This window comes from Acomys minous (genome assembly GCF_964271855.1).
Source record: "Acomys minous genome assembly, chromosome: 7".
Taxonomy (NCBI): domain Eukaryota; kingdom Metazoa; phylum Chordata; class Mammalia; order Rodentia; family Muridae; genus Acomys; species Acomys minous.
The window spans coordinates 48,018,569-48,042,628 of NC_140488.1; the positions used below are offsets into that span (position 1 = coordinate 48,018,569).

General features: G+C 40.4%; 1 protein-coding gene across 3 annotated transcripts; it reads left to right on the top strand.

Annotated features, from left to right (window-relative positions):
* Window positions 1-6,574: 6,574 nt before the first annotated feature.
* Window positions 6,575-15,397, top strand: MORF4L2 (mortality factor 4 like 2). Of its 3 annotated transcripts, none has more exons than XM_084790283.1 (4): window positions 6,575-6,726; window positions 8,067-8,156; window positions 12,624-12,743; window positions 13,845-15,397. In XM_084790283.1, the coding sequence occupies exon 4, from the start codon at window positions 13,869-13,871 to the stop codon at window positions 14,733-14,735; it is 867 nt and encodes a 288-aa protein (XP_084646409.1). In that variant the 5' UTR covers window positions 6,575-6,726; window positions 8,067-8,156; window positions 12,624-12,743; window positions 13,845-13,868; the 3' UTR covers window positions 14,736-15,397. The 3 variants fall into 3 exon arrangements, with proteins under 3 accessions (XP_084646409.1, XP_084646408.1, XP_084646410.1); XM_084790282.1 differs by having other exon boundaries at window positions 12,644-12,743; XM_084790284.1 differs by lacking the exon at window positions 12,624-12,743.
* The last annotated feature ends 8,663 nt before the right edge of the window (window positions 15,398-24,060 follow it).

The window sequence follows — 24,060 nt, forward strand, 5'->3', positions numbered from 1 at the left end:
AGCCTTGGCTGTCCTGGACTCACTTTGTAGACCAGGCTGGCCTCGAACTCACAGCGATCCGCCTGCCTCTGCCTCCCGAGTGCTGGGATTAAAGGCGTGCGCCACCACGCCCGGCTAATTTTTTCTCTTCTTAAAGAATTATTTTATTAACAGACTGTTCAGAACTACAGAAAAGTAGGGAACCAGACCAAGCAACCCTATATCTACCATTAAACAATTTAGATCCGTACTACTAGCATGTCAAATAGTTCGAGCGATGTTGACTTGTCCTTTTAAACATGGCAGCTAATATTTTCAAAAGCTGTAATGTTTATCACTTCTGGGAAAATGTAAACTATAGGTAGAAATTACAAACACAAGAAACTTAGCCAGGGGTGGGGGGGACAGATTTAAAGCAACCACACTTGAGGCAAAGTTCGAACTGCAGGCAACAACAATCACTGGCGAAAACCAGTCTTTATCTTTCTGAGTTAATGTATACCATGGGCGGCTTTACATCATCCCTCCAAGTAAAGTGTGTTGCTGACAAAACCAGGCATTTTGGCATGCTTCAAGCTAAACGATTAACTCAGGAGGAGAAAAACAAGGGATCATGTGCAAGCCTGGCATCTCAAGGTCATCTAAGGTTATCGCTGACTAGGTTCAATTCTCAGTGCTTCAGTCATTTGAAATGAGCTTTTCGACGTCAAATGGAGCCATGCGGTTGTAGTTCAGTTACAGAAGAGAACAGATATCACTAAAAGGACAAAATTTTCCCCTTAACTTTTTTTTTTTTTTTTTGCTTTGCCATGGACAAAAAAACCATACAGATCCAAAGAAATTTGCGGGACTGGCTAAATGAAACTTCTATTGGAAAGAGGCAGTATAAACAAATGAAAAAAGGCATTCTAATCGCAGAAATGGCATTTTGTTCAGCCTTGAAATATTAGGACTAGTTTTTTAAATTTGTAAATTAAATAATCATTATTTTAAGAATAGTAAATAAGATAATTAGAACAAAAATTTAAAACCTCTTTTATTTACTTCTCTGTGCATGAGCGCTTTGCCTGAATATATGTATGTACACACGTGCGTCTGGTGCACACAGGCATCACAAAAAAGTGTCAAGTCCCCTGAACTTGGAGTTACAGATGATTGCGAGCCACCCTATAGGTGCTGGGAACTGAACTCTAGTCTTCTACAAGAGCAATAAGTGTTCTTACCTGCTGAGCCAGCTGTCCAGCTTCTCCTTGGTATTTTTAGTTTGGTTCTGATTTGGGGCTGGAACACACACGTGCTGACTCGCAACCAGTACTACCAGGCCCAGGGAATCCAATGCCTTCTTCTGGCTTCACTGGGCACCAGGTACATACATGGTGCACAGATATACATGTAGATGAAGCACCTACACAAGTAAAATAAAATTTAAAATAAAATTATAGACATACACATATGTATATATAATATATGACATGATAACAACTAAAGCTTAGGATAGAACAACTTTTGTTTACTAGTCATAAGACACGGGAGGACAGTGGGGATAGACTACAGAATATTGTGTAACCAATACCGACCACTACCTTTCAGACCAAGGACGGTTTTGTTAGTCACCAGGTAATGCAAGTAAGGCCCATATATACTGGCAGGCAGGTTACATGCTACACAATAGTACTCAACTAAGAGAGGAAAATTCCTAGCTGAAATGTCGTTTTCAACTAATTGCCTTGGTGAAGATGTCAGCAAGGCCAAGAAAAGGGGCATTTTCCTCACTGTTCCACCGGAGTGTACATATTTCTGCAATCTGTCTACCCTTGGGTGGCCTATGATTCTGATTATCACCGAGCCACTGTAGAAGCTAATGGTAGCCTTGAAAATAATACCAGATGCGTGGAGCCCCGAATGGCCTGTGAAGGCTGAGACCATAATAGTTTCTACCTGGCCTTCGGTCATGAAGCCACCCAAAATTCCCCTATCTTTCCCTTCCAAGTTGAAAGTGTATGAAGACACCAGCGCAGCTATAAAATCTAATGGAAGACTATTTCTCATTTTCTGAGGACTGACCATAAGGCAGGAATCCCCTTGAGGCTTTAGGTTGCAGGGCAGTATTCACACTGATGGGGTGACACAGCATAACAGAAAAACGCCTGGGCTTTAAAGTCAGGGAACAAGTCCGGCTTTGCTCCGTAATTTACTGGTTGAGCAAGGTGAAGTGACTGTTTAACTTCTCTGGGCTTCCGTGACAATTTGCTAAGACAACAGATGGAAAGGGCTGAGTCGTGTGCTACCTGGAACATAGCAAACATTGCTTCTAGGCCATTACTGGCCGCCGCTCCGACTCTAAAACTAATGGCCATTATTCACGCTCTTGCTCTTACACTCCTACTCAGTAAAGCACACAGATGGACCCATTAGAGTAGGGCTGCAGCAGTCAGAAATGTTGATTCTGGTGCCACACTTACCCCCCTCTTAATGTGCCTGGCTGATAGGAGGGGGCCTGGAGAGTGCACATCCGGTCTCAGATAAAAACTGGCCAAAATACAAGACAGGGACTTTTCCACGTTTTCTCTTGGGTCAAAATGTATCAGTATCTTGGAAATTTTTTTAAAAAGGAAAAAAATCACTTACATAGAAACTAAACCAGAGAACTAGAAAGCTTAATAGTAGAATTCCGAATGCCAGGAAGTATTCAGATTTTATTACTTGCAAATTATAAGATCAATGAAAATAACTGGACATCAGAACTTTTTTTCATCACTATAAAACAGTATTAAGTTTCAGCTAAGTTATAAGCTTATTAACAGTACTAATATGTATAGAGCAATAGAGTGAGTGACCAATAATGAGTTTTCAAAGCTGTTTTTACTCACCACCCTCAGGCATTTATCATACATACAAGATTATGACACGTGCTAAAAAGGATAACTACATAGACAGAGCACTGAGAAATAAGAAACAAGAAGGAGCCCACTCTTGAACTTCCATGTTATACCCTATAGAAGGGAGAGAAGGAAAGGTACCAAGATCATCAAGCTATTTCCACATCTCGTTAATGGCTCAGGAAATATCAGTCAAAGCAAGGGACAATCTATAATATAGTTTGTTTCAGGCTCTGAAAGATGACCATTTAGGGTGACAATTCTACACATTTGTTAATCTGCCAAACGAGACTGCAGGGTATCTCAGAACACATCCTTTGTATTTCACTTTACATTCTATGGCACCCTCTAGTGGTGCACCAAGAAAGTGTTGCTTTTTTCTTCCCCTTCCAAAGCAGTGGTTCTTAAATTTTGGAGTGCACTGGATTCGTTAGAACAATTTGTAGTGGCATGGCTTGTCAAACTCCATCCAAAGATTCTCTGATTTATGAGATTTGAGGTAGCACCTAAGAATCCAATTGTCTGATAACTTACCAGGTTAGACTGATGCTTCTGGTTTGCCTGGAAAAAAAACAGCTGGAGATCTGCTCTAAAAACCTTTCACCAAAGTGGCTGGAGAGGTGGCTCAGCAGGCTCAGCAATTAAGACCACGTGAGGCTCCAAGGCATCCACATCCTGTCTCAGGGCAGCCTGTAATTATAGCTCCAGGGGATCCAATGCCTCTAGCCTCTGAACTCAAGTCACACACCCACATGCAGGCCTACACCTACACATAATTAAAAACAGTAAAATTAAAATCTTTAATAAAAAGAAAAGCCCTTCACCCACATATCGTAGATAAGTGAAACAGATTTTTTTGGTTGATTTTTTGTTAAGAAAAAAAATATCTATGGAAAGGATTTCATACAACATCTGAAAGATAGAAAACATTTAAAAATTGAGGAGTAGGGGAAGGGGGTGGGGGGAAGAAGGAGAGAGGGTGGGATCTAGAGAGGAGGGGGGGCTTCAATTGAGATATAAAGTTAATAAAAACTATGAGGCTCTGGCTGGGGAGATGTCTCAGGGGATAAAGTGTCTGCGGCCCAAGCATGACGACCTTAGTTCAGTTCATTGAGAAACTGTCTCCAAAAATAAAGGGGAACAGCAATAGAGGAAGAGACCTAAAGGGAGTTGACCTTTAGCCAGGATGTGCACAGGCAAACACTGTTGCATACATGTGTATACATAAAAAAATTGAAAAAAAAAAAAACAACCTCAGGGCCTCATCATTACTATTTGCTCTGAAAGATAGGGCCAGTAAGTGTGAAATTGGTTTAATTATTTGCTATCTGGCACTAAAGGCACAACTAAGTTACGCAGAAGTGCTATGAACGTAGTTTTAAAAAAGCCTTTTTGTCCTACAGAAACAGCTTAGTCAGGAACTCCACTACACCCCAGGCTACACCTGATAACCAGCCCCCAATGACATCACTCACTCGAGATAAGCAGACACAGGACTCGAGTCTCATGACTGTGACGCCCACCGGACAGTATATAAGCAGAGGCCAGAGCCTTGTTCTTCCTCTTGCGCACCTGGAGGGACAGCACCTTCATCTGCCTTGAGGCCGCAGAGTCTCCCCTAGGATCCTGATCTTCAGCTAAGGTAAGTTGCACAGGTGAACGGCCTTGGGGAGACAGGTTTAGGACTAGTTAGGAACGTAGAGTGTTAACTTGGTGTGATAACTCTCAGCATAATAAAATACTAGTTATACTTAGTACCTACCTTCTTGTTCGAAACACAGAACCAGTAAATAAAAGTAGGGTGCGAACACACATATCAGATAAAAATTTCAAGAGGAAAGATACTTTCCAAATGCTGAGGTCTAATGTTTACCTTGGAGTTACCTTTACAGGCTGACTAGAGTCCTCTGCAATTGCCGTTTGGAGGAATTGTAGTTACTGAAAAATAAAGTGAGCAAAAAAGCAAAAGGGATATTCTTTCATTAGTTTATTTATATAGACACAGGGTCTCAACATAAAAATCTAAGCTGGCTTTCAATTGGGGGTCCTTCCGCTGGCCTCCTGAGGGCTCATACAGCAGATGTGCCACCCCATCTCACAAAGGATTTTAATTGACGGAACCTGATTTTTTTTATTCTTTAGGAATCTAAGATATATATAAGACAGCTAGAGATTATTGAGTCCATAAAATAAGAAGTGGGCGGAGCATAAATAAATAAATCTCACAGTCCCTGGGAACCGGACCTCAAATCTTTTGCTGGAATTGGGTGACATCTAGTGGCAGATTCAAGAGATATACTCTTTACCCAGTGAATTTTCTGGAAAATTGACGAATGCATATGTGCCTGAGGATCACTATGCTTAGAGATCAGGAAAAAGGTAGGCGGGCCTTAGCATCCACAGAAATCTGGAGGAGTCGCTATCATTAGGGGATTTAATTGTGTATGTTCTCATTAGATTTTTTTTTTTTCTGCCAGTAAACTTGGTGACGGGGAAAGGGGAGGTTTGCAGTAAACTTGGTGAAAGGCAAAAGGGAGGACTAGGTGATATAGTTTTGACTCCTAACTATAGAAGGGGCTTATTTTGGTGGACTAAAATGTAGGAATAACGACCATCTTTGAGGTCTAAAATTAAATGAGACTGGGTGGAGTGGCGCATGCTTTTAATCCCAGCATTCCGGATAAGAAAAGACAGGTGGACCTATGAGTCCCAGGCCAGCCAAACTTAAAAAGGGAGAGGAGGGGTGGGAGAGAGGGAGAGGGAGAGGGGGAGGGAGGAGAGAGAGAGACAGAGGGAGAGACCGAGAGAGGGAGGGAGAGAGAAGGAGAGAGATCGATCGATCAGCAGGCCTTTTTCTAACAAAGCCCTGTTACTTAGCACGTTGTCTTATTTTCCTTTTCATTAAAGCAGTTTGCCAACATAAAAATGCAGAAATTCGCCCATTAAAAAAAAAACCTCAACAACACAGGCACTCGGGGCCCCTCCCACCACCGCGAGGAGTGCACGCCTGCGCACACCCATCACCTCTGGCGCCACGAGGGCTGATGCGCGCCCACACCCACACTCCACAGCCACGCGAGCGTGTCCGCGCAAATACACACTGGTTCTCATGGCATCCTCCCGTGGCACTCACCACCCTCACACGCACACACATGAAAACCTTCATTATTCCTTTTTTTTTCTCCTGTTCCCGAGAGTTGCGCAACAGGCTCGGGGGCGTGGCCCTAGGCTTGACCTCGCTCTTCCCACTCGCGGGAACCTTAGCTCATTTCCGCCTATCCTATTTCCGCAAGCCACGTAGACACTTCCTTTCCCAGTGGGGCGGGGGCGGAGGAGGGGACCGGACCCACAAACCCATAATGCCTCCCGGCAGGAGAAAAAGAGAGAGCGAGGGAAGGGTGGGGGTAAAAAGAAAAAAAAAACTCACGGTCAGGGGAACTCTGGGTCGTGAAAATAGGCCACGTGAACACGCTGCCCTATAGACTTCTGACCCAACGGCTGTGGCGCATTTGGAGGGCGGGCTAAGAACCTAGAAGAGCGATCGTCATTGGCGGGAGCCCGCACTGAAGAAGGACGGTGATTGGTTTGATTTCGGCCCTCACCGTGAAGAAGCAGGTTCCTAGCACCCGCCTTTACTGCGGCGCAGTGTCACTGCTGACGTGGGGACGGCGGCCCAATCATTTGGTTATGGAACATTCTAAAACTTAGACAAGACGACTGTGATTCGCTGAGAGGCTAAGCCCTCCCCCAGGGTGACGTGTCTGCCTATGGATATCAGTTGCCAGAGAAACCTGGCTTTACTATGGCGGTTGGAGGAGCAGCAGTGATCACACGTCGGCTGCTGGAAAGAACTGGATTCTCGTTTCAGGTTTCGGGGTGGGGGTGGGGAGGAGGGGGTCGATGATTTCCTCTTTTCTTCGTGTCTTTAGACAGGATTAGCTAGTGGCTTTACATTCAGGCAAAGCGGGATTCATAGTCGTGCTCGGCAACGCCCAACTTGGGCAAGGCTCCTTTCTGTGTCTGGGTTTCCATGTTTGCAAAATGGTGATAATAGTATCCGTCTCAGAGCCGTGGTCTCAGACGTGCATAGCAAAATAGTGCGTGTAGGACATTCAATGCGGAGTCTGTCCCCCGAAAGATATTAGCAATTGTTTATTAAGGACAGATATTTGTGTAGCGGAAGGGAATTTTAAATTACGCAAATTCGTTCGATGTAGGTTTTTTTTTTTTCCTGCACGCCGCCTTTCTTAGAAGAAATTATGGGGCTAGGTATTTGTTAAGCTTTACCGTTAAAATAACTCGCTAGCCGAGAATTGCTTCAGAATGGTCTGGGGGTTGGAATTTTCCCACATGAGAGAGAGAGAGAGAGAGGGAGGGAGGGAGGGAGAGAGAGAGAGACAGGGAGGGGAGGGAGGGAGGGAATGAAGCACATGCGATGAGTAGGCCTTGTTTGAATCCTGATTCGAGCATACCAATTGTAAAGTATTCTTTAAGACGCATCGAGAATTTTTAAATGCGAGATTAGTATTCAATGAAATCTGTGTCAGATTTTTTTTTTTAGACGATTATGGTGGCAATGTGGTTATATTTTCAAATTGGTTTATTTTGTGGATGTATATATGCATATATAAATGCTTAAGGGTTAAATGGTGTCTGAAAATGGCTTCAAAATACGTGGATGACTAGGATTTGCCTCAGAATAATTTCAGCGGTAGAGAGAGATGGGAGGGGTATAATTGGAACCCTAGATTAATAATCGTTTAAGCGTGTAGGGGTAGACAGATGGGGTTTCTTATACTCACCTTTTTTTATTGTATATATTTGAATTTTTCCATAATTCTGAAGTCATTTTTTTCCGTAGCTTAAAGAAAGTGGGGGGGGGGAGCAGTGGGTGGGGTAACAGATGAAACAAGATGGCCTTCAGTTAGTAATTGTTGGAGCTGGATGATGGATTCGCATCGGTTTGTAATGCTGTTCTTTTACAATTTTATTTCTTTCACATTATCCTTAATAGAAATTAATTTTTTCCAAAATTGATAAATGTACAGTAAGGTACATTTGAGAATATTAGCCACGCAAAAAAATAAAATTTGTACATTATCAGCTTTTATGTCCTTTGTGTGAGACAAAATTGTATTGATGGATGGAAAAGAATCACCATCTCATATCTTTTTATGTCCTTTTCCATCTCTTTGTTTGACCTTCTAGGTCATCGTCAGAAAAGCTAACTTTGCTATACAATAAGGATCAGGAGATCTGACCCTGGTTGCAGAACCATTCCTGTTTGCAGAGTACAGGGTAAGTGCCTTTCTTCTGGCCTCAGTTTACAGACAAGATATAAAGCATAATCTTCCTAAATGTCTAGGAATATTTTAAAGATTAATAAGCTCCCATCTAAGAAAATACCCTAAATTCTGAAAAGAGAAAGATGCACACTAGATAAGCAATATTGTCATGTGGAATCTTACTCTCTTAATTAAAAAATACTAAAAATTGGTGCTCCTTAATGGTTTCACAGATTCAAATGTTGCATTATTTTTCTAGAGAGCAAATATGGACTTGATAGATTTGATTTAAGCCTGAGCAAGAAACTTCCTTTGTTCCAAAATGTCCTCATAAAAGTGTTTGCTGTAATAATACTTGTATGAAACCTTTTACATACATACACCTAAGCACAGTTTTGTAAAATAGTGAATATAATTTTCTTGGAATTCTTTTTTCTAATTAATATTGTTGGTTTCTCTCATTTTCCAGAAACAGCAATTAACTACTAGAACTGAATTCTGAAATTAAGACTTCTCTTTTATTTGATCAATGTAAAAAGTTGTAAGGTTATTTGCTTATGAGGAAATTTCCAGGAACTATAATTTTAGCTACCATAGCCAGCATGTTCAGCATTTTTATGCAATTTTCCTCTTTTTGTTCAGACTGAAAACAATCTGTTGGGTTGCAAATGTAGCTCAGTTGGTAGAATGCTTCTCTAGCAAACATGAAGCTTCAGGTTTGATCCCCAAGCACTGCACAAACCAGGTGTGGTGGCACATGCCTGCAATCAAAGCACTTAGGGGGTGGACGCAGGGGCTTCGGGAATCTGGGTCTAGCCTGGAACATATGAGACCCTTTGTCAAAAAAATTTTTTTTTCTTTAGACATAAGAAATGTTCCAAGATCCAAATGAGAAAGATGATGTGTACTTGATTTTAGCCAGAGACCAAGCAATGGAAAAAAATGATGTGATTGATATGGTCCCTTCACGTTTAACTAAATAGACAACTAAAGGTTTCTGCCAACAAATCATTGGAGTTTGTTAACTAGATGTGTTTGTAGCACACACAAAACAGCATTTGGAGTCTGATTGCACGAAGCACTGAAAGGAAGGGGTGTGTCTCAGGCTCTTCACAGCTCCATTTTTAAAGGAGTTATATAATTTCCTTAATTTTTCTCCTTTGTAGAAGCTGTTTCAGCAGAGGGCACTTCCCTAATAGAAGAGAGGCAATTGAGAGAATGAGTGAGGGCTGAAAGTGGATCCATAGAAACTGACAAAGCAAGGGCCAAAGAGATCTGAAGTGGGGAAAGCCTCAAGGAGGAAAAAAACCTTGACTTGGACCTGTGAGGCTCTCTGAGTAGTATGCCTGTAAAGCATGCAGTGTACAGTGGTAATGAAGTGGAAAATGAAAGTAAATATAAAATCCATGGGTGACCATATTACAAAGTCATGAATAATATGTATGGATCACATGTTTTCTCATTGCTCCTGGTTCTTAGTACACTCAGTTACTAATTTTCCTCATTTCCTTCTTCTAAAATGTACAGATATGCATAAAAGGTTTTTTTAAATGATTTTCTTTGTATAAATTATGATGTCAATGTAGATACTGTTTTACAACTAGCTGTTTATTTCACTAATAGTTTTTGAATGTCTTTGTCAATGCATAGATCTCTGTCTAACCTCTTTTGTGGTATTTCTTTCGCAGTGACATTTCCTTTAGCTAAGATGATATTCCATATTGTGAATATATCACATTTTGTCAAATTACTATAAGGTTACCCCAGTATTTTACTACTAAATAATATATCAGCCACCTTTTATATCCATTGACAACTATTATTCTAGAGCACCATTTATGCCTTTCAACTCAAATAATTAAATCATTATGATACTGCTACAAGAACAAGCAGGATTATCACTGATAGGGCCCAAAAATGGGTGTGGTGGCTCATGCCTGTAGTTCCAGTGTGTGGAAAGCAAAAACTGGAGGGTTAATAAACAAAATTCCAGGCCAGCCTTGGCTTGGGGAGAGAGCTCCTTAAAAGTCACATAAATTCATGAATATTTGAATAAGATAGCGTTTCTCCTTGAGAAAAGGACAGAATCGTCAGTAATGAACGTTGAGAAAAGAGTGTTAGAAATTTAGGGGAGACTTAGCTCTATAACTTTTGCTTGGCATCATTTTGTCTGAGCACAAGAAAGCCAAAGAAAGGCCAGCCAGGTTTGTTTATACTATTGAGATATATAAGTGCACCCAGTCCATAGGACACTATTTATTTTATTTTATTTTATTTTATTTATTTATTTTGGTTTTTCGAGACAGGGTCTCTCTTTGTTAGCCTTGGCTGTCCTGGACTTGCTTTGTAGACCAGGGTGACCTCAACTCAGTGATCCGCCTGCCTCTGCCTCCCAAGTACTGGGATTAAAGGCCTGTGCCACCACACCTGGCCATAGACACTATTAAGTACGCTTAAACCATGGTTTTTGTTACTGATTTATGTCAAACAAGAAGCATCCTAATAGAAAAAGGAATAAAAAGAATACCCATGTAAGAAAAAGATATGTGACCAGTGACTGCATGAATAGATGGTTAGAGATAATCCATCATCCGTATTCAAATGAAGGTACCTCACAGTACATAGATTGGCAAAAGAAGAGGCTTGATGATTAAGGTGTAGTTAGTTGTCTTAGTAGCAGGATGCTTACCCGATATGTGGGAGGCCCTGAGGTAAGTTCCTTAAAGCAAATATTATAATCTATCTTTTTCGAGTGTGGTTGAAGATGGAAAAATGAATTTGACATGTTTTGGTTAGGAATACAAATTAAGACAGTTCTGACGTAAATTGGGCTAGATCACCAAAGCTTTAAGTAGGCAGATTCCTTGAATAATTCCTCTTGGAATATATCCTTCAGAGATACTTAGCTGGTGCTCTTAGTATATCTATACATTGGTCTCTAGTACTGCATTTTTATAGTAATGAAATATCTGGAGCCATGTCCACAACGGTGGGGCTGAGAACTTTAAAAATCTTGATGTCTGACACTATAAGAGCCCTCCAAGGGAAAGCATGCCAACGATAATTAGATGATATCTTATAAAATGATAAAAGCACCAAAAAACAACTCAAAGGACAAAAACATTTATAAATGGGGAGTGGATTTTTGTTAGCACAAGTGCAAATTGGAGACCTGAAACCCCCCTTTTTTTTTTCTTCAAGACAGGCTTTCTCTGGTGCCTGGGCTGTCCTGGCTGTCACTTTGTAGACTAGGCTGGTTTCAAACTCACAGAGAAATGCCTGCCTCTGCCTCCCTAAGTGCTGAGATTAAAGGCATGGACCACCATCTCCAGCTGAAACCCATTTTTCTTAACAGATCAACACATTATAAAATAAAAATTTTTAAGCTGTTGAGGGTTGGGAATGTAACTCAGTAGTGGAGCACTTGCTTGCATGCAAATCACAAAAGTGAAGATTTGCTGCTGCTTAGTAGAGGGCATGGTTTGATGTCGGTTTTTTTGTTTTGTTTTGTTTTGTTTGTTTTTTGTTTTTTACTTACTATTAGGGTTCTAAATTAGAGTTTTTGAAGGGAAAACAATTTAGCACTATGATAAAAGCCCTTCAATAAGTAGGGGCAAACATAAGAGTGTTATTCTTCTCTGCCTCATTCTTAAGCTAGCTTATAGAGATTGAGTGGGAAAATGGTGTATTAATCTGCAACCTGTGTGCTACTGCCAAAGAGCCAAGATTAGGTATAGCACAAACCCTGTGGTAGGACTTCTATTATATTTAACCAAGGGAGAGGAAATCTGGTGTAAAGATTAGGTATGCTAACAAAGTTAAAGAGTCAAATTTGAAGGACCATACCATATGCTCATTTTATGGCACTTGTTTCAAACTTTATGGAACAGTGTTACTCTAGGAAAGGTGGATATAGAAAGAGCATAGTAAATAGTGAAGCTGTTATGTATTAGGAGCTGGCTGTATAAGAGCTTTAATCTGAGGTGGAGTCAGGCCTGTATCCTTGCCTTTATTTACTCTGGCAATACAGATTTGGCCTGAATGTTGTGTGCATTTTCCTATAGAAATGTCAGTGTCAGTATATGGGCCTCTGCTTAGTTCATTTGAGTATTCTGTAGTGTGCATGTGTAATTTATAGAACCCTCCCCCTACTGAAGAATATGTAAATGTCTATAGTTCCTCGTTGCAAATACCATTTCCATGAACATCTTTGTGTCCACATTCACATGTACAAATGTTTTAGTGAGATGCTGTGCTAGCTATTCAGCCGTGACATGCCATTCTTATAGGAGCCTATAACAACTAGGAATACTTTGTCATGTAGCAAATGAGAAGAGACTAAGAGTCTACATTAGTCTTGTTTCAGTTCTTCCAATTCCATGTGGCAAGCCAAAAACTCTTACTATTGTCCTTAATAAGTTTAAGGCACATTTGTAATCTTTTTCTTACATGCTTTCATAAAAGTTCATCTTCATTGCAGATACCTGCTTTCCTTTCTAGGTTGTATTCCACTTCATCTTTCCAGACCATCCTGGGAGATCTGTAAGACTCCATCTGGGAGATTACTAGGCATCCTTGGAAGGGAAAGAAGGAAGATTGTGTAAGTCAAGGGGATTGTTTCCTGAGTCATGCCATAAGAGTAGCAGGAGACTTTTTTTTAATGCATTTTCACTGAACATTGTTTTGTTTCTCTTGCAACTTAGCTTCCAAAATCACATTCTTTTTTACTCTCAGATGAGAGTCTAACCATTTTACCTGTGGTGTCTTTCTTGCTGACTCAAATACCTTTCTTAGGTTTCCCAGAATTCTATGTATGAAATTCTGCCTCTTTCCTCAATGAAAAGGTTCTCTGGCTTATAGTATTTGCTACTGGCTACGTAATAATTACTTACATCTCCATTTCTTTGCTCTGACCTCTTAGGTGAGTTTGAATGTTCTCTGTTTGAGTGCACACCCCAGATATTAAAAGCTCAAAGCTGAACATCTTTCTCCACTAAGCACTTTACTTGTTTACATGCCATCTCATTTCATAACAGTACAAATACAGTCACTCTCCTCAAAGCCTGAAAGTCATCACTGACTACCCGGTTTCTCATCTCTTCCAGCAAGCAGCCATTGAAAGATGTTTGATGCATGTGACTCTCATTGGACTAACCTTGTTTTCTGATTGTATCAAACTAAAAAAAAAATTTGCTTTATTAATTAACTACCCACGTTTAGTGGTGCACAACCCAGTTTGCCTTTAGCCTTCACTTAGTGTATTCCTCAGTGTGTGTTGCACAAGAGTTCAGTTTCTCTTTGTTGCTATTACACTAGGTAAGGCCTACCTAGACTTAGATACGCAACCCTTTACTGTTAATTCATTTACCTCCAACTTCATTTCTTTCAAATTCTTATTCTTGTTCCAAAGTCTTGAATTTCAACTCTACTTCCTTCTGTGGTTTTGCCCCTCTATCTTTCTCTAAAATTAAGAGCCTGTCTTTTAAATAGCATCAAGAAACTTAAGATGTGAGTGTGTCTGTGTGATGAGTTGTGGGTGGGAGTAAGGATTTGGGATAGGAGAAGCTAGAAATGAACTTCTAAATGGTCCAGAAATAGGACCTGGGATCTGTATTCCAAGAGACTTTAGCATGTGTTGTGCTCTGATGGGCCTTAAAGTCACCATAGTAAACAACCAAATAAAATACTTTATGTATTACAGTGGTTGGAATAAAAACAGGGTTGAATGAGTTCCAGAAAGCAGGCTTCTCAAACTCGTGGACAACAACCTGCTGAAGAAGACAACTTTAAGAAACCGACTCGAAGCAACATGCAGAGAAGTAAGATGAGGGGAGCTGCCTCAGGAAAGAAGTCAGCTGGCTCACAGCCAAAGAATCTTGAACCAGCCCTCCCAGGAAGATGGGGGGGTCGCTCTGCTGAGAACCCCCCTTCTGGCTCCGTGCGGAAGACAAGGAAGAACAAGCAGAAGGCTCCTGGCAATGGAGATGGTGGCAGTACCAGTGAAGTGCCCCAGCCCCCTCGGAAGAAAAGGGCACGGGCTGACCCCACTGTGGAGAGCGAGGAGGCGTTCAAGAATAGAATGGAAGTGAAAGTGAAGATTCCTGAAGAATTAAAGCCATGGCTGGTTGAGGACTGGGACTTGGTAACTAGGCAGAAGCAGCTGTTCCAACTCCCTGCTAAAAAGAATGTGGATGCTATTCTTGAGGAGTATGCCAATTGCAAGAAGTCGCAGGGGAATGTTGATAATAAGGAGTATGCAGTTAATGAAGTTGTGGGAGGGATAAAAGAGTATTTCAATGTGATGCTGGGCACTCAGCTGCTCTACAAGTTTGAGAGGCCCCAGTATGCCGAGATCCTGCTGGCTCACCCTGATGCGCCAATGTCGCAGATCTATGGGGCACCACACCTACTGAGATTATTTGTGAGAATTGGGGCAATGTTGGCCTATACGCCCCTTGATGAGAAAAGCCTTGCATTATTGCTGGGCTATTTGCATGATTTCCTTAAGTATCTGGCAAAGAATTCTGCCTCTCTGTTTACTGCCAGTGATTACAAAGTGGCTTCTGCTGAGTATCATCGCAAAGCCCTGTGAAGGTCTACTGACCACTTGCTATTGTCTGGTATCTGTAAACACTTCTGTTTAGTCGTTTCATTGTATAATTGATGTTCTTTAAAACTGTCAATGTAAAACAGGGCTTATGTTTAAGTTTGTTTCCTGTTCTGTTGTAAGCAGAAAATAAAAGGAGTGCCTGGCTCCTTTCCTCATTTCAAAGTTGCTACCAGTGTATGCAGTAATTAGACAAAGAAGAAATTCAGTAGAACATTTTATTGCCTAGTTGACAACATTGCTTGAATGCTGGTGGTTCTATCCCTTTGACACTACACGGTTTTCTAATATGTGTTAATGCTACGTGATGAGATGCCCTGGTTCCTAGTGCCAAAGGTTCAACTTAAATGTATATACCTGAAAACCCAAACCCATGCATTTGTGCTTTTTTTTTTTTTATGGTGCTTGACGTAAACAGCCCATCCTCTGCAAATCCATCGTTGTTGTTCCTTAGGCATTCATTCTCTTTGCTCAAATTGTTGAAGGATGGTGGTTTGTTTCTTGGGTTTTGTATTTGAGTCTAATGCACGTTCTAACATGATAGAGGCAATGCATTATTGTGTAGCCACAGTTTTCTGAAAAGTTGATATTTTAGGAATTGTATTTCAGATCTTAAATAAAACTTGTTTCTAAATTTCAAAGCAAAACATTTTGTGGTACACCTCTTATGTTACTGAGGCTGACAGATGCAGGGTCCTGAGAGATTTAGGTGGCACAGAAGAAACCTGGCTCTCAAAGGAGAAATGTCTTAGACTGGAGAGTTGGCTCGGCCTGTTCTGCTCTTTCAGAGGACCTGAGGTTCTTTCCCTGCAGCTCACAACCACCTGTAACTCCAGCTCCAGGGGATCTGATGCCCTCTGGCCATCTCAGGTACTTGCATGGACATGCTCCCCACATATACATAACGAAAAGTGAAAATCTTCCTTTAAAGAATCTTGCTGAAGCAGATTAGAATATGCCCTGTCAAGTCATTTCCCCCTTTTTAGTTTGGTTTCTCTGGGTAGAGTGCTTACTGGTGACACTTAATAGCAGCCAGGTTTGTCCCTGACACGCTCTGCACCTATTATTTTGGCATATATACCAGGATAAGTACTCTTACCTGCCCCTTATTTTTATTCTTTTGAGAACTATGTCCAGGCCCTAGGCTCAAAGCTTTTAATTCGTCTCACCATAGGAAACATACATACCCTATGTCTTATTTCTATCAGGAGGAATAACGTGCGGATTTTTCTAAATCTTTTTTTTTCTAAATCTTAACATGGAAATTTCCCAGCTATACCCTTCCATGGGGGTGGGGTGGGGTGGGGCATGTTTCTAGTAACAGAAGTATTCTGCGGTGTTTGTTGAAATTTAGGAACATGTGATTATGGGCAAATAGGAAGTGACTGAGAACCAAATCCTACAGGATCGGTCTTTGAGTGTTTTTCTGAAGTTACTGCCAGAGAAACAGAATCATGGGATATATTTGGTTTGTACAGGTATAACAAAATACAACAGCTGGTGCTACAATTCTGCAGCGTAAAGAACCATGGTGCTGACAGCTGGCTTTTCTGAAGCCTCCTTTAAGATTGTCCATGACCATCTCCTTATGTCTATCTATTTCCAAATTTCTTACAAGGACCCACCCAATCATTGGATTAGGGCCTGCTATGGTGACACTTCTGTAAAGACCCTATTATCAAATACAACTACATCTGGAGTTGGTACAGGCATGTGAAGGGCGGGTGGCTTCCAATTCAGCTTATCCTATGGGGTTTAGTACCTTTAGGCAAAGGAGGTGATGGAGAGTGGGGCAAAGGTGTGCACCTGTGTGGGGAAAGGGGCCATTTGCGAGCAGTGTGGTGCATAAATGAATCCTGGGGAAAAAAGCAAAGATAAAATGGCTAACCTCAGTGTTTTACTTCTGTATCATGGCAGCATATAATCTTCCTTTTGCAAAACTGAAAGCCAGAGAAGCGTGACCTTATATATAGTCTACATTGCGAAGCCTGGGGTACACAGCAAGGAGAGAGCTAGATGGAGGAGGTGAGGTACAGCACAAGGATGTTTGACATACATGAAATAACCATAATTGCTACTTTACCATACACCTCTAGAATTATGAGTGCGTATTTAATAAAGGTAGAAGTCAAAATATACATATAATTTAAGTGTTTTGTTCACAGATATGGAAAAGACATTTAGGTTTTTGGTGGAGGGTTGCATTTCTTTTTCTATTTTTAAGATTATTTCTTTTATTTTGGAGACTATAATTATATCAGTTCCTCTTTTCCTCCTTTCAAACTCTCCAATATGTCCCTCCTTGTTTGGTGTCAAGTTTAAGGTCTCTTTCCTTATTTTAATATGAGTGACTGGAAAGAAAATGTCAAATGGGAAATTTCTGAAAAAAAGTTAGGGAGGGGCCTAGCAAGCCAGCTTAGCAGTTAAGAACACTTGCTCTTGCAGAAGACCTGGGTTTAATTCCAGGCACCCATACAGTGGCTCACAACCATTCATAACTTCATTTCTGAGGACCACACATACATGAATGCAAACTATACATAAAAGAAATCTGTTTTTAAAGTAAGGAGTTGTTACATAGCAAAATTCAGTATAAAATGGCCCTAACCAAAATAGAGGAACAGAATATAAATGTTTGAATATGTATGTATTTCATATGTTGGAACATTTGAATCAAGACTAATATAGTCAAGAAACATTTTGAGAAAATGTTTCTGGGAGTGATTTTAATTTTTTTTTGCATTACATTTTATTACAAAGTACATTCTAAATGGAGTAAGGTTTGACAATTCATTGATGAAACCAAAGTGTGGTGCTCTAAAATAGAGGTTTCTATACTCAGGTATGCCCTTCCTGAATATTAGATTATTGGCAAAGTGCCCATCAAAAAATGGGTAGATTTAAGTACATAAATACTTAAATATCTTTATAATGAAACAACATAGAGGAAATTATGAAATGTGTAAATTATGAGACATGAAAAACCTGTCCACATATCTGTAGCATGGTTATATAGCAATCGCATAAATAGTTGATATGTTTTATGAGGGTTTTTTTTTTTTTAACAATAGTGGACTAGGAAAATAAAGCTAAAGCTAAAGGCTAATTTTAAAAAGTACCTTTCTTTATCGTAGTCACTTTTTTTTTTTGAGACATCTCTCTATCTTGCCTTGGCTGACATGAAACTTAATATGTAGACCAGGTTGGCCTTTGTGTTGGCTGGATGTATGTCAACTTGACATAGGCTAGAGTCATTTGAGAGATGGGACCCTCAATTGAAAAAAAAAATGCCTCCATAAGATTGGGCTGTAGGCAAGCCTTTAGTGCATTTTTTTAACTAGTGATTGATGGGAGAGGGCCCGTTGTGAGTGGGGCCACCACTGGGTGGGTAGTCCTGGGTTCTATAAGAAAGCAGGCTGATATGTTTGGGTGCTACCATTGGAGGCCTGCTCTTTTCAATGGAGGAAGAGTGGATGGGGGAGGTGGTGGAGTGGGATGAGAAACTGGTCAGAATGTAGTATATGAAAGAAGAGTTTTTGTTTTATTTTGTTTTGTTGTTTTGTTTTTTCCAGACAGGGAAAACAAAAACTCCTCCCTAGGGGCCAAGCATTCAAATATACGAGTCCATGGGGGCCATCCCTATTTAAACTACCACAAGGACAGAGGAAAAGTAGCAGAGACCTGCATAAACAATAATGGGGTTTTGTTGATAATTCTATGCACCTTATTGATGACCTAATTACCATCATTCTTTAACCCTGGTGCATAGAACATGTAAATTGCTCAATGAATAGAGTATAGTCTTTGTATATCTTAGTAAGTGCCTCCTTTTTAGGTAGGTTAATTCTTTGGATCAGATGACAAATTAAAGTAATTCAAATCCTGAATTGGTATCACTTCTTGGACTTTTGGCTAAGATCAAGTGCAAATTCTAGCTTAGTGATAGAAGGGTGACAATATGGGCAGGTTTGGAGACCTTTTGTCCCCAGGCCCTCTATGGATATAGGGTTAAAGCAACCAATGAGTTTTTAAGAAGGACTCTAATCCAGTTCAAGAAACATTAGATGAATGACACTCAAGAAGCATCCCAAAAGATGTACAAGAGTTGTTAATAAAACTTTGGATGAGAGGCCTACCAGGAGTGGGTTTTACCTCACATGCTTACACATGTAAGAGGTATTATATTTTTTAACGGCTTAGCAATATGAGTTCCTACTGCTCTTGCAGAAGACCGGAGTTCAGTTCCCACACTTCTGCCTGGAAACTCACAACCATCTCTCACTCTAGTTCCAGGGAATCTGAGACCCTCATCTGGCAGCCACCTGTACTCATATGTTCTTACCCAGATACAGACACACATGTCTATACATAATTAAAAATAAATCAGCCATGTGTGGTGGTGCATGCCTTTAATCCCAGCACTCAAGAAACAGAGGCAGGAGATCTCTGTGAGGTTGGGGCTAGCCTGGTTTACAAAGCGAGTCCAAGACAGCCAAGGCTATACAGTGAGTCCCTCTCAAGACCAAAAACCAATCCAAACAACGACAAAACAGTATGGTTTACTTTGTCTAAGGCATATATTTGGCACAGAATAAGTGTTCAGAAATGATCTATCCCCAAGAGAAATAGTTCTCAACCTGAGGTCTCCACACTAAGGGTCTGTAAAGATACCATGAAGATTTGAAGAAATCCAGGTACGATGGTGCATGCATGTAATGCCAGTACTCAGAAGGCTACAGGCTCAGGCCTGGCCTACATTAAAAAATTCTGCCTCGAAAAATTGGAGAGATCTTTGATCTTTTTTATTTTTGTCACTTAAATTAATTTTCCCGGTAAGATTCATTTAGAGTTTCTTAGAATCAAATGACGTATTTTTTATCCTTTTCTCATACAATACATTCCAAATGCACTTTCCCCTCCCTCCTCTCCTCTCAGTCCTGCCCCCTCACCTCCTCTCTCCTCCAAATCAATCCACTCCTCCTCCATTTTCCATAAGAAAAGGGATGTATCAACCCAGAGATAACAACCAGTCATGGCATAGCAAGTTTCAATAAGACTAGGCACCTCCCCTTATTTTAAGCCTGAACAGGCAATCCAGTACGTGCAAAGGAGTCACATAAAGCAGGCAAAAGAGTCAGAGACAGCTCCTGCTCCCATTGTTAGGAGTCCCACAATAGGTTATACTAAAGATGTATTTTTAAAGTATATAAATAACTGAATTTATAATTTGATTTATTATGGAAGTATCCAATTTCATGTCATATATAACACATATAATAATATTATAAAATATAATGTAAAAGTCTGTACAAGAGTTGGGAGATATTTTATTCTAGGTCGTACTAAAAGTATACGTAGATAAACAATTTGGAAAACTTTTTAATAATTATTGAAAATAAAAAACAGATGTACAAGTAAGAAAACTTCTCCTTTTTATAGACCTCATGAAAGGACACCCCTGGCTGTAACCTGGAGCCCTCACCCACCTTGGCCCACTGTCGATTTTTTTTTTTTTTTTTGGTTTTTCAAGACAGGGTTTCTCTGTATAGCCTTGGCTATCCTAGACTCACTTTGTAGACCAGGCTGGCCTCGAAATCACAGCAATCCGCCTGCCTCTGCCTCTCTAGTGCTGGGATTAAGGGTGTGCGCCACCACACCCTATCCTTTGCTAATGAATACTGTTGCTTCCTTTGAATAAGTTATCGTCCTACTTTTGAAAAAAGGGGGGATGGGCTCTACATAGAGAAATCCTGTCTTGAAAAACAAACAAACAAAAAAAAAACAAAACCAAAAACAAACCCAAAAAGAAAAAAGATTTCAAAATGAAAACAAACAACAACAACCGCAAAAAAAGCCTCCATCGGTTCAATAGGCAAGAGAAGGAAGGGATGGAAAGATGCAAATAACATACATGGCCAAACAAGCAACTGTGAAGATGTAAATAGATCTACAGTATGTCAATAATCCACAATTAACCTCATATTAAAAGAAATCCCTACGCTGGATTATTGTACTGGACATGGAGTTCAGGGTTGATTTTAAGGTATAGTCAGAAGTACTCAGAATAGTTCTAAGTAAAATGATTGAGAGAGGATGGAAGTGTAGCTCAGTGATAAGATGCTTGCCTAGCATGTACAAGGCCCTAAGTTCAATCCCCAGCACCATAAAAAAGACAGAAAAACATATAGCAGGCAAACAGCAAGCAGAAAGAAGTGGAAGCAGCAAAGTCATAGTTAAATCACTAATAGTACTCATCCATAGGAATGTGGCATGTGACAGACACTGTACGAAGCAAATGCACTCAATATACTGACCAAAAATACTGGAGAGAAGGTACCATGAAAGTGCAGCTTTAAATTTGTCTAATATGATACCTTTAAACCTAAAGTTTTCTCAGGCCCATGACTTTTTTTTTTCCTCCTCCAAATAGCTGTACAATTACTTTTAATCACAAACTGAGCCTTAAATGATTTGAATGTCCAGTACCAAACAGTAAAGGGCTTCTTGAACTTGATTTAGGATTAACCCTTCTCTGCTCAGCTTGCACCAACTTGAAATGACCCTCCACTGGAAAAGGATGTGCCAAGTTGCTTCTCTTAGCCAGTCCTCCTTCCCTAGCCTACTGCTTTTGACTTCAGGCCTGGCCACCAGTGTAGAGAAGAGAAAGTAAGCAGGACAGGGGCTGTCAGGTCTTGCCTTGTAGCATTGTAAAACTGTTTTTACAGCTATTGGTCTTGCTGCTACTTAAAGCAGACTCTCATTGCAGGCTACTGGACTGAAATTTGTATACCAACAGTGAACCGTTCTATTGTTGTTTCCCCATCCCCCTATGCAGCCCTACAGTTTCTCCGCGGAGCCTCACACAGCACATCCAAATGTTTTCTCTGCATGGCTTCACTACCAAGCAGTTTGCTCTCCTTCCCGAGCCATCTTCTGGCACAGAGGAAAATTCATGTATATTTTTCTTCATGAGGGACTGGAAATGCAAACAGATCACAATACAGTCACCTCCATCAGCATAGTTCCATTCTTTAACCAATACGATTTCTCATGCTACAAATAGATAATATCCCATTATGCCTCTCAATTTCAGATTCAAGAGGCCTAGCTTAACCCTATGGGATTAAAGGATAAAAGCACCACAACTCTTCAGAATGGGTTAGGGATCTAGTCCAATGGAGGACTTGCCTACCATTGACGTGGCCCCAAGTTTCATTCCCAACATTCAACATAACCTGGCCCCAACGGAAAGAAAAGAAAAATTACTCAAAAAATTCCCTCTTCTTAGCTCTGCTCTTTGTCCTTTGTATCTTCCTTGTGCGTGGTAAATCTGCTGGCTTGTTCTCTGAAGTGCAGATTTAATTTCATTACTGTTATAGCTTGATACGTAAGAGAAAACTTCTGATTTGACATATTGTCCTGCAAGTTTAAACTAATTAGGCCCCTAGTCCTGGAAAGTCACTATCTAATGTTGAAGTGACATTTAAAAAGCAAAGTAGGGGGAAAGTATGAGCTTTTGAAATATGACAAAACTGCAAACAATACTGAACCTCTACAATTAACTAGATTAAGGACTTTCTGTAGTCAGCCTCTCTGAGTTCTGTTTCTCCTTCATTTAACAGAATTATTACTCTATTATAGGATTTTTTTTACAAAAATTAAAGGGAAAACCAACATAGAACACCAAATGCTGCGTGTATCCATTGATGAGCAGTCAAGCACATGTCCTCCCTAATTTGTTTCTTCCCTCCTTTTAAGTAGTTCACAGCCTTCCTAATGCTGTGACCCTTTAATACAGTCCCTCATGTTGTGGTGACCCCCAAACCATAAATTTTTTCATTGCTACTTTATAACTATAATTTTGCTACTGTTATGAATCATAATGGAAAGCTCTATGTTTTCTCATGGTCTTAGGGTGACCCCTGAGAAATGGTTATTCAGCTATCCAAAGGGGTAACGATCCACAGGATGAGAACCACTGCTTCTCTTAATATAATATGACAAGAAAAGGAAAACCCAAATATGATCTTCCATGCCTTTTCTGTATTCCAGAATGATTTATATGGTGGATTTTGTATAGGCAAAGAAACAATATTATCACAATATTTTCATTTGGGAGTTAAAAATAGAAGCCAGTAATCATATTTGTTTCATGTGTCTTCCTGAGCCTTAATTGAAATTCTAGGTTTAAAAGCACATTGGAGCATATAGACTTAGAGCTGTATATAGATTTAGAACGAGAGTTCCAGCTCCCCACTCATCAGAAACTTTAAGACCTAGTGAGATCTTTTCTCCCTGTCTTACCTCATCTATTGAAGATGGAAAATAGATGATGCATATGACATACTATCTGTTGCCACTAAGTGATCTATGTAAACGTTACAACAACTCTAAGGGGTTATTATGTAATCATGACCATTTCAAAATGCAACAAAACAGCTGGGAGTATAGTTCAGTGGCAGAGCACACATTTAGCTTGGATGAAGCTCTATCAAAGATGGCCACTCAGAGGCCAAAGACACAGAGCTAAGAGTGTCAGGCCTAGGACTTAAATCCAGTTTGCAATTACTTTTGAGCACTTTTAACCACTACGCTCTCCTGCCTCTGAAAACTTGTACAGCTACATGAAAATGGAAAACATTAGACTATCTGGGCAAGTACCCTGACTCTCTACAGTTCAGGACCTCCTAGAAGCATATGCCAAGATACGATTCTCCATACACCAAAGAGAAGTTGAGAAGGGATTTTTTATGGATAAAGGAAGGGAGATCAGGAGAAGATGGGGAGAGCATTCAGACTGTGTTACACAACTCACACATGGGACAGACGGAAGGAAGAAATTAGGAAGAAACTACAAACAACAGTGCATTACTGAGAGCCAGGAACAAGCTAATGAAAATGTAAGCAAATATGAAAGAGACCCCTTATCAAGCATTAAAGGCTGAGTTCTAATGATCGAGTAGCGCTCGGCAATGGCATTGGTAATAGTCTAGGGACTCACAACCTTCTTAGTAATCTATGTAAGGGTAGTTACAGGGACTGTTTCCTAGCAGTTAGTCACATATCTTCTGCTGAGTGAGGCCTCAGTATAATGCTAGGGGCATGAGGCTTACCTGTCCCTATGCTTCGTCATCATAGAAGCTTCCTCTCTATGTACTGTCTCCTCAGAGCAAGGTGAATGCAGCTGGCATATGACTTTTTTTCCCTTCTTTCTAGGATCTTGAAACCTCAATGTTTTCTGTCAAGACCATGACCAGGCAAATCAGCGCTTAGACATGTGGTTGAGCTACTAGCCCAATATGTGGGAAAG

Coding starts and splice junctions, on each gene's coding strand:
- MORF4L2 (XM_084790283.1), top strand. CDS start 13,869: ATGAGTTCCAGAAAGCAGGCTTCTCAAACTCGTGGACAACAACCTGCT.